The sequence below is a fragment of the Ornithodoros turicata genome, chromosome 4, assembly GCF_037126465.1.
Source record: "Ornithodoros turicata isolate Travis chromosome 4, ASM3712646v1, whole genome shotgun sequence".
Lineage (NCBI taxonomy): Eukaryota > Metazoa > Arthropoda > Arachnida > Ixodida > Argasidae > Ornithodoros > Ornithodoros turicata.
Genome location: NC_088204.1, coordinates 35,751,889 through 35,762,997, shown reverse-complemented (window position 1 = coordinate 35,762,997; position 11,109 = coordinate 35,751,889). Strand labels below are relative to the sequence as shown.

At 44.4% G+C, this 11,109-nt stretch overlaps 1 protein-coding gene across 1 annotated transcript; it reads right to left on the bottom strand.

The window, feature by feature from the left end:
* Positions 1-7,204: 7,204 nt before the first annotated feature.
* LOC135392333 (uncharacterized) lies at positions 7,205-8,062 on the bottom strand. Its single transcript, XM_064623048.1, has one exon. It carries the CDS (start codon positions 8,060-8,062, stop codon positions 7,205-7,207), a length of 858 nt encoding a protein of 285 aa, XP_064479118.1.
* Between the last annotated feature and the right edge of the window lie 3,047 nt (positions 8,063-11,109).

The window sequence follows — 11,109 nt, the reverse complement described above, 5'->3', positions numbered from 1 at the left end:
AAATACTCATTTGCATTGTCCCTGCGTGAAGAAAGCACAGGACAGGGATACACAATTTATCTTAAGCGAGCAGGGAAAGTCACTTCTACTCGAACAGCTTAATACCATAAAGTCTGAATTTTCGCAAAGAATATAAAGCTTGAAGAGCACTACGAACGTGGCAGACACATACTAACAAACAAACAAACACTTCTATTCATTTCTATTGATAAAGGCGTAAACCACACTACAAGAACAAAGCACACTGCTTCAGGAAAGCGTATCAAATGCAACGCAACACGACCGGCTCTCATAAAATAGCCTACCCGAAACAAAGACTTCATCAGGTTCGCGAGGCAATTCCATTAAAACCGCTCTCGGTCTGTCCTACAGCTAGCAATGCAAGCGCTGCTACCCTTATTTTTTAAACCACTATTCCACGCAATAGTACATAAATGTATCACTCGTGTCACATGAAAAGGCACACACAAAGAACTTGTCAAGTGGGATCCCTGGTTCAGAAAAGCGCGCGCGCCCGCGCCCGCGCGCACACACAGACACACACTCACATTTTCACACTCACAAACACAAAGTCTATTCTCACAACCACATAAATCCATATTATTCCTCAGGTCAATAATTATCCCACCATCGTCAAAAGATGGCTCACTCTTGTATGTGATCGCAAAGCGATAGGTCCTCGTTCCCGATGTAAGAGGATATCGCCACTCGACCGACGCAAACCAAAAAAGAAATAAAGAAAGGAATGCACGTTCGCTATACCTCCACGAAGAAAACGGTGCCGTGCTTCTACGCAGCGATCATCATACAGGAGTGAATTACCTTCTTCGTTTTCCTTTCATTTTCTTGCACCCATATATTTTGCAAGAATACTATAGAGACCTAACAGAGCAGTGCACTCCCGTCAACACGCCTTGGGCTGACCTTACACACCCGAAGCCTTCTCTGAATACATTCTGCTGGCGCTGGAATAAAAAGATTTATCGCCAGGGTACTACAATGTCAGCTCTGCTTCTGTTTAAGTGATAAAACAGTGCGCTCACTCGGGGAATCACGCGCGTCGCGCGTCCAAACCGCGAGAACGTGTCCGCGTAGCGCTCGCACGGGGAATCGCGCGCGTCGCGTGTCCAAACCGCGAGAACGGGGCCGCGCGCGGCTCGCGTGGGGCGCGCTTCGGGCGCACTGTTTTATCACTTAAACAGAAGCAGAGCTGACATTGTAGTACCCTGACGATAAATCTTTTTATTCCAGCGCCAGCAGAATGTATTCAGAGAAGGCTTCGGGTGTGTAAGGTCAGCCCAAGGCGTGTTGATGGGAGTGCACTGCTCTGTTGGGTCTCTATAGTATTCTTGCAAAATATATGGGTGCAAGAAAATGAGAGGAAAACGAAGAAGAGAATTCACTCCTGTATGATGATCGCTGCGTAAAAGCACGGCACCGTTTTCTTCGTGGAGGTATAGCGAACGTGCATTCCTTTCTTTCTTTTTTGGTTCGCGTCGGTTGAGTGGCGATATCCTCTTACATCCGGAATGAGGACCTATCGCTTTGCGATCGCATACAAGAGTGAGCCATCTTTTGACGATGGTAGGAAAATTATTGACCTGAGGAATAATATGGATTTATGTGGTTGTGAGAATAGACTTTGTGTTTGTGAGTGTGAAAATGTGAGTGTGTGTCTGTGTGTGCGCGCGGGCGCGGGCGCGCGCGCTTTTCTGAACCAGGGATCCCACTTGACAAGTTCTTTGTGTGTGCCTTTTCATGTGACACGAGTGATACATTTATGTACTATTGCGTGGAATAGTGGTTTAAAAAATAAGGGTAGCAGTGCTTGCATTGCTATATGTAGGACAGACCGAGAGCGTTTTTAATGAAATTGCCTCGCGAACCTGGTGAAGTCTTTGTTTTGGGTAGGCTATTTTATGAGAGCGGGTCCTGTTGCGTTGCATTTGATACGCTTTTCTGAAGCAGTGTGCTTTGTTCTTGTAGTGTGGTTTACGCCTTTATCAATAGAAATGGATAGAACTGTTTGTTTGTCTGTCACGTTCGTAGTACTGTTCAAGCTTTATTTCTTTGCAAAAATTTTGACTTTATGGTATTAAGCTGTTCGAGTAGAAGTGACTTTCCCTGCTCGCTTAAAGGTCAGATACGCGGATTTCCCGATGTGTTGAAACGTTTGTGATATTCAGAACGAGCACATCCAACTGCCCCTGAAACGCACCTCCGTTTCTCAATTTTGTCTTCCTGTTACGAAAATTAATTCATCAAAGAAACCAAAACAAGCCATGGGCGCAGCCATTTTTGTGAAGTAGATGGGATAAACCTGCTCCATCTACGTAGATAGAGAATCGTGCGTCTGATTGGATGAAAGCTGAGGCTTTCTCTGACTTCCCTGGCGTCTTCTCCCGTTTGCGAGGAAATCCAGTTATGGCCGCCGGCTACGATGAGCGTTCGAGGTAACCCCGATAACTATTAAACGATGGAAACAACAACCGCGGATTCACTTCAACATCATTTTCGGCGTGAAATTGTGATTATGTGCTCGAGAATTTCACAGTTCAACCGTTCAGCTGCCATTCACGTCAACCCGTTTGCTGCTTTTACTACAAGTGCAGGAATGGGAGCGATTGAGCAACAACGTGAGACTTGGTGATCGTTTGAGCATATACCTGCAGAGGACTGGTCTTCAAAGAAAGAAGGCCGTATTTCTGCCCATGCACATCGTGCGACTGCCAGGCTTGTTGCACGAGATACATATATTGTGCAGCATCATAGCCCGACTGCAATGAACGACGTAGGAATGTATCGTGACCACTCGAACCGCATTCGTTGAACCATTCGTCGGTTATATGAAAGTGCTCATTAGAGTTGCCCCGCACAAAAAGTGTTGGATGTAGTTTTGTAGTGTGTTGTTTATCTCGTAGAGCGCATCGCGGCATGTAGGTCGAGAGCCCTTATACGTATTTTTTGCATGTTTTGCATGTTTACTTGAGTGTGCGCATTGTTCTATACCACACAGGCCATATTTCATTCATAATAGTTTCGCAAATAAACACGTACGGGTGGATCTCTATTGCTTTTGAGTTAGGCATAGTGTCTTCAGATCAGGGTATGTGTACCATGTTTGCTGGGCCCAACAGATGTTATTAAGGGTAGTGCAACATTTTGCACTTCTTGACCATGCTAACATTGCCAGAATAAGGAACATTACACTGTGCTGTGTATTCCACACTCAGTTGTCACGCGACGTAAACCCCCGATTATTATATTGGGTACTGCACATGTTCAACCAGTCAGCACTTCCCATATCCTATTTTTTTTAAACATGTGCTTAAAATTGCACAACTGCCACTCAAGTAACTTTGCCACCAAATTAGTCAGTGACAAAAGGTATATGTACTTTATCACAAATTTAATAACCTTAGTGGAAATGGTTGAAGGTGTCCTCGGCCTTGTACGGTGCACTTCATAGCAAAATACACAATAGTCCAAATGTTTTCCTTGTCCACAAATGCCCTGTCAAAGCTGAAAGACTCTTATCAAAAATGGGGAAGCGGGCTTGCTTGTCCAGAGAAACAAATATGAAACTGCAGTGCTCAACGTAAATAACTGCATGCTCAGCAACTAAGGCTGGTGATGCCGAAGACCTAATATTTCTATGTTAAAAGGAACAAAGGAGAAAAGACCACTGCGGCATATTAATGTTGTTTCAAAAGTATAACACCACAAAATTTGTGAGAGTCAGTTGGTGTATTTAGTTATGTTGGTCACCTCCTGCACCAATTTTTAATAAGATTCAAATGCGTTGTCACCAACCAGGACCTAAGCCTGACCTATGATCTAATAATAATAATAGTATATATCTATGACCTATATGGACCTTCACAACTAGTTTGGTCTAGGTTTCACACGTGGCTTCTAGTGAAATACGAAGCTGCTCTGTAGAGCTGACACGAGACTTGCAGAGTAGAGCATTTTTTATTTATATTTTCCAAAGAACATGTAAAAAACAATGTGTTGTACCAACTGTATTCAAAGAAATACAAATATACTTTGTTTTAGCTATGTGCATATTAGCAGATTACAGGTGACCGATGACACACAATGGGCGTCAAGGGTGAGAACACAAGAATACAACCACTGCAGGCACTGTCCTGAAATTCTAAGTCACCATTTTTCAGAAAGCAATGACCACGCACAGCCTAAGGATCATATTGAGCTCATTCCATTATTCTTTTTATTGACAGCATGTTGGCTGCCATCCAGTCCATGAAAGTGACCCTTATCGTTGAAAGAACGGTTCAACAGCAAGCGAGCTGGTGATAGTGTTCGTGATGGCGAGACCTGAACAGGAGATACAAGAAGGGACATAAACACGCTATGTTGTGACATTGTGTATGTCCCTTCCTATCCCTCGTCTCAGGGTTTTTCGCTATGGACCTTCATGATGTTTCCTTCGGCAAACTTTACATATTTTTATGTAGAATTGTGAAGGTACAGCCATGCGCTGTTAGTAAATCACACAGTACTTTTCTTGAATCAAGAATCAATAAAAGGTACACAGTCATCATCAGCATTGCACACATCTATGGGACATGTTAATCACTCTGGAATGTCACAGACATGTCATGGAGGCCGGCACATGATTAGTGGTGCTGAACAGACAACTATTTGTCATAGTTTAGGCATAAAAAGCAGTTTTGTCACCTGCATGTTGAGACAGATGTATATCTACATACTTTTCCATGACACAAATATATGAAGCAACAAATGTACCCTCTACTTTATTATGGTTATTAGTCAACACTGCCAAGAATGTGGGAACACAGTCTTGTACCACCTACACTCTTCAGAATGACCTTCACACACGACACATTGTAGGTCAACGAGACTCCAGAATGATGTCCTCTCACTTTTTTATAACATTTTTCTACTACTTTGCATACGGGGAAGTTAGTACAAGAAACGCACACATTCCTTTTTTGAGCAAATCAGTATTCAGAGCGTTACCATACTCTGGTAGGCCTGCAGTGCATTACGTGGTACAGCACACACTGTAAAAAATTTCACCGTAGAACATGTCCCCCATTCTAATGACAGTCTTCTCCAGTTTTTCAAACTGCCATTTCCCATAGTGCTTTATGGTATGACACAGTATTTCTAAATCTTTACTGTAGTTTACTGGTTGTAGCAGAAAAAAGACACCACTGTTGCCGATCACAGGACGCAAGCTATAAGTGCTATACGGAAACAGTACATGCTGCTCTCTAGCAGTTGTTAGTGTTTGGACATGGACTGGTATGGACTGGTATGGTGCATGCAGGGTAAGTTCCAGGGCAGGGTTGCAGGGTTAAAATATCTAAACGTGAGCAACTGTTAGATTACATGATGTAGAATGCTCTATAGTACAGTAAAACCTCCAAAGTCGGACACCTCCCTACCTCGGACAACTCCCCATGATTTCATTGCATGGGCAGGCTCCCATTGAAACTACATGGGGACGAAATTCTCTATGTCGGACACCTCCCTATCTTGGAAGTAGGATAGGGTTTTCCCTGCAAAGTCGGATAAAACCCTGGCCAAATTACCTCAATATCGGCCCATCTTTGCACCAAAAAGACCCAAAATGAGCCAGTGGCCTTGACTTTTGCCCCCTTTTTCCCCTATACTGGCCTCAGCATTTTGTTGCTTTAGTTTTTAGAGTCCAAAAGCAAGTGCTGTCAGTCTACATTGTAATTCTTTATGTGAGCACTTGTCTTCAGTTTGTCTAGAGCCTTTGAACGAGCACTGCACCAAAGCTATGAGAAGTAGGCTGACGCTTCAGAGACAAGTCCTTGCTGCTCGAAAAGCTCCAGAGTTAATGCCATTGAGTAGAATCTGAACGGAATTGAATATACTAAAATGAGTAATAATTATCAGTGAAGAGTGGGTAGAGGTACCACTACCAGTCACCACCACCAGGTACCACTAAGGACCTTAAATTGAAGAAGGGGGACATTTCTCACAGATGTGATATCTTCCATTTTTTGTTGCCGTCATATTCTGTAACTCGGACACCTCTATAAGTAGGAGAAGCTTCGGCTGCACCGCGGGTGTCCAACATAGGAAGGTTTCACTGTATTTATGTTCCGTGTCATGTGACCAAAAACAATATATGCTTTTGCTCATGCTGCACAGCAGAGGCGAATTGAGCTGCATGTGAGGATAATAACATGAAACCCGAGGCACGGAGGAAAAGGCATGACTTGATGGTCTCTGTGTCAGTTGTTTCATGTTGTAATTGCGTACCAGCTGGCCTGTACCTGAGAATAGCTTTGATGCATTGTACACGCACCATAGACATGCAGTATGTGGTGTGTTGTGATAGTAATGCCACTGCCAATTGAAGAATAATGCTCCAGGTGGATTATTTCGGTACAATCTTGAACTATGCATACCAAGGGGTAGGGCATCTGCGTGACAGGTTTACCTGGAAGTAAGAATGTAAATGTTAGCTGAAGTCATTGAATAATTAACATTATCAATATACTGCTGCAGATCATACCAACAATAGCACACAAGATGTTCCGATATGTTATGCAGGAATGTCTCTCTACTCACAATATTAGTACAGCAGCTACAGAAAGGCATAAAACAAGTTTTTGTATACATGATACCACTTGAATGCAACACAAGCTTCTGCTGCACTGCCAGAACACCACAGCGGACAGATTTACCTTACTCCACCTGAGAAAAAGTATGTACTGTTGCACACATGATGCTGTTTGAATGTCTCGAAAAACATAATTTATGACCGAAAGACATCAACTGGAAGATTTCGATTTACCTTAGTCAAAACTGAGAAAAAGTATGTGCTGTTGCACACATGAAACTGCTTGAACTGCCCTTGAGCGCTCTGGAAGAACACCTTATTTGTGGCCAAAATACAACAGCTGAGCCAACATTGAATTTATACCTTACTCAAAATACACAAGATGTGGGGGGGGGATATGTTTATTATATTTGAAAGAAATAAGTGGGAAAGGTTAGCCACCGCTATGGCGGCTTGCTATTGCCAGGAAGGAAAGAAAAAAAATAAAGGCAAACAAAAAGAAAAACAAAGAAAAAGGGGAAACAAACAAACATAGGGAAACAAATAAACAAAAGGAAAAACAAATAAACAAAAAGAAAAACAAAAGAACAAAGAGGAAAACAAACACAAAACTGGTCACAGTTCACCCAGAAGGCCACAGGACCGCAGAAACTGAGCAAGTGCCTTTGTCACATGACTATATTGTGTGGGGCCGAGCAGCGTAGCTAGAGATAAGTCTGAAACCGGCAGGCGAGCGATGCGCCATCGTAGGAGAAGACGATGTTGGTGGTAGCGAGTGCAGTAGAGGAGCAAGTGCGGGATGTCTCCTTCAACATGACAGGTGGGGCAGTTCGGTGACAAAAGGTGGCCCATCTTAAAGAGGAGCAGTGGAGTCCGCGCCACATTCAATCGCAGCCTGTGAAGCAGGGACTCTTCCTCCCTGGGGTAGCGGCCTACCAGTGTGTGGGTCATCGTAGGGTCAATAGAGTGCAGAAAAGGGTTGATCCTGGCAGCGTCTTGAAAGAAGGCCTGAGAGCTATTTCTGCAGTATCGGCGAATGGATAGCTGACAGGCAGACGGGGTAAGTTGGACAAAAGTGACAGGCCCAGCCGCACGAGCAGACCTGGCCGCAGAATCGGCGATGGCATTCCCCAAGATACCAACGTGGCCCGGAATCCACTGGAAACACACACTGTGACCTAGAGACGATACTTGGGCGTGCAGGCAAAGGATCTCCGTGTAGATGTCATTGATAACTTTGGGCGAATACGATGCCACGGCCTCCAAGGCTGACTTACTATCCGAAAGGATAGTCCACGGTCTTGGTGCCGACGAAGAGATGTACCGCAGAGCAGATAAGATAGCAAAGGCTTCTGCTTCGGTTGATGAAAGCGTGGGCACCAGCTTGAAACCGCGTTCGTATGATTCCTCAGGAATGTAAAATGCAGATGATGACCCATCGGATGCCACCGAGCCGTCAGTGTAAATCTCCATTCGATTTGAGTGCGGGGAGTAGAGATGTTGCAGCGTTAGTTGGCATGCCACAACAGCTGGGACATGGCTCTTTTTCGGGAGACCAGGAACAGATGTGTGCACTGGGGGCAGACTTAAGGTCCACAGCGGTTCCGTATAGGAGACCAAGGTATGCGATGGTGGGATTTGTCCCTGTAGTCGCAGAACAGCTTGGCCGTACGCACAAGCAGGGCAATGCTGCGTAACATCCCGAGGATGGTGACATGGGTGCCGTACAAGACAGCGTGTGTAAGTTTGGAGGGTTGCTGTGTCCCGGATGATAAGCACGGGAGGAACCCGCGCCGTTCCCGTGTAAGGATGTGCTGCCGTGCATATGATACGATGATACGGCTTAAATGTACTCTGAAAGCGCTGGCACCTCAGGCATGGTTGCTCTAAGCTAGCGAGCAACAGCAAGGGTAGACGAACGCAAGAAGTCGAGCACAAGTGATGGAATGCACTTGATTAATCAGAAAATGAAATGTCTCAGTACCAGGTGTCACTGTTCCGTCAAGAAAAACAGATGAACTTTGAAGGGGCGTCTGGTTGGCACTGGTGACAGCCTTCAGCTTGAAACCCAGACGGTGATAGTTGAGACGTGGAGTGCAAGCTTTTCGGTGGTGCCAGAATGCCTGCGGAATCATTTAACAAATAAGGAAATTCCAGATCTGTACTGAGAATACACCCGCTGGGGCGTAATCTCTAAAGGATGAAGCAGTAACTGACAGATAGCGTATTTTTCTCTTCTACGTGATGCAATTTGCACCACATGACTGACTTGTCTAACATTACGCGTCTTACCTTTATCTGCTGCATAGTCCTGCCCCTGCAATCTCCTGTTGCAGATAAGGTTGGCACAGCATCCCGGACGAGACATCTTCAGCTTCTTGTGAAACAAGTTGCGCATTGCTTCCGTAACATTCGTATGAGCCAGATGAACAGATCAAATCACTGATTTCGAAGGTGGCACCCAGTCGGAGTTGTAACCGATTGTTGCAGACAATAGATTTCTCTTTCGTCTTTCGGAAAATTGTGGTTTGACACATTGGAACTGCATGCTGAAGTGTTTTGCAGACGGGAGCAAAACGCTCACGCATTCTCGGCACGCAGCACAGAACACGAATCACAACAGGAAGTCTGTACTGGCCTAGCAAATGCTTTGCAGTCGAAGGAAGCAAAACTCACGTTCCTCGTGGGTTTAGTGAAGTCCAGAAATATACTGGCTCCCTAATAGCGAACTGTTTATCTCTTCCCTAATGTGAATCTGCGCAGCAGACGGCTCGGCAGAAGAAACTGGCCGGCTTCGCGGAAGAAACCAAGCCAAAAGTCATGCCAAGGCGGAGCGCGGGCAGACCACGAATGTGTCGTCGACACAGGGTTTGCGGGCGACAAGACAGGATGTCAGTGAAACTAAAAATTTACTTTTTCGGAAAACCGCGAGAAGTTTGGGATAACTATTTTGCATACATAATCAGTGTTCCCTTATGAACACATCGTGTGAGTACCATTCTATTCTGTAGCATTCGAAAATCGGCGTAGCTGAGCTTTAAGATAAATTGTGTATCCCTGTCATGTGCTTTCTTATTTATATCGTATTTACATCGTATTTAGCATTATGCAATAATTATCTGATAGCAGAAATGGGTGTCTATGTCACAGTTTATTAGCGAGAGCGTCGTTATTTTTTTTTCTCTTATAGCTATGCGAGCAAAAGTGCGAGTAATTTTCCGCTGCTCTTTTCTTATTTTCTCTACTTTTATGTAGAAGAAAGCTTCCTGCGCAAAAGCTGAATAGTGTTCTATCAGTGGAAGTGGGGTTGTTTGTTTGATTTTGTTGGGTGTCCGATATCTTGACGAAGTAAGCAGTGCTTAATTTTGCAGGTTTTTGAGCAGAAGTGCTGGTATCTGAGCACGGAGTAGAAATTTCTACATTTCTCTGCTCCCTAAGAAAATTTGTACGCCGTTTTCCAAGCAGACCGCGTTTAGGTTACGCGAAATAGAAAAATGAAGTTGTGTATGCTCTATGATGATCCGCCGCAGGCTTAGGCCTTTTCCCCGATGAGCAGTGTTTTGTATGCGATGTCGCATGTCTGGACTTGTTGAGTAGTGTTGCAATTTTTACCCTTCGCTAATATCTTGTTGCTGTCGTCTTGTGTTAGACGTTGAGCTTCGTAGCGATGTGCGGAAACGCTACGATTATTCCTGACCGCTCCGTGTGTTTAATGCGTTGTCCTCTGTGCGTGCGTGCGTGTGCTTTTTTCCTGATTTGTGACGTCATCATGGCATGTCTGGACTTGTTTAGCAGTGTTGCAGTTCTTCCCGCTGCTAGTATCTTGTTGGTGTCATGTTGTGCTAGCCGCGTGGTGATGTGTGGTGACCTGAGGTCTTAAGCCTTTTCCCTGCTCACCTAAGGAAATGTGTGTATCCCTGTCCTGTGCTTTCTTTACGCAAGGGCGATGCGTCTGTTTATGTGGCACTATCAGATACCAGACATGAGTGTCTTTTTCTTAGTTGATTAGCATATGCTTCCATTTTTTTTAGTCAAGCACAAGTGCGCGCAATTTTTCGCTGCTCTCTTCCTCAAATCACCTATTTTACGCATAAGAAAGTCGCATGGTACAGCTGAGAAGAGGGTTTCTCTGATTGTTTGTTAGATGTTGTTAGGAGCTCGGTATGTTGAAGAAGTCAGCTGTTAAAGGTATCCGTGAAGAAATGCTTGCATCTGAGCGCAGGATAGGAATTCCTGAAGCACGGCACCCTCAGTGTAAATTAATTATTTTGGATGTGAGTCTGCTTCACTGCATGACAAGGCTGAAATGGGAAGAGAGAAAAAATTGGAGCGCTTCATTAATAGCGATCGAAGTAGTAGGGCAATTATAGTTTCCATAGAAAGTAGAATTTTAATAGCCTCCTAAAATTATAGTTTTGTAGTAGTTTTTCTAAACTGCAATGTAAGGTAGAAAATCACTAATATGGTGGGGATGCCATCATCTTCCCGTAAAGGCGTTCTGTCTTGTGCTTTGGCGTGCG

Bases quoted from the DNA above. Each gene is read 5' to 3' on its own strand.
- LOC135392333 (XM_064623048.1), bottom strand. From the start codon at position 8,062: ATGGAGATTTACACTGACGGCTCGGTGGCATCCGATGGGTCATCATCT.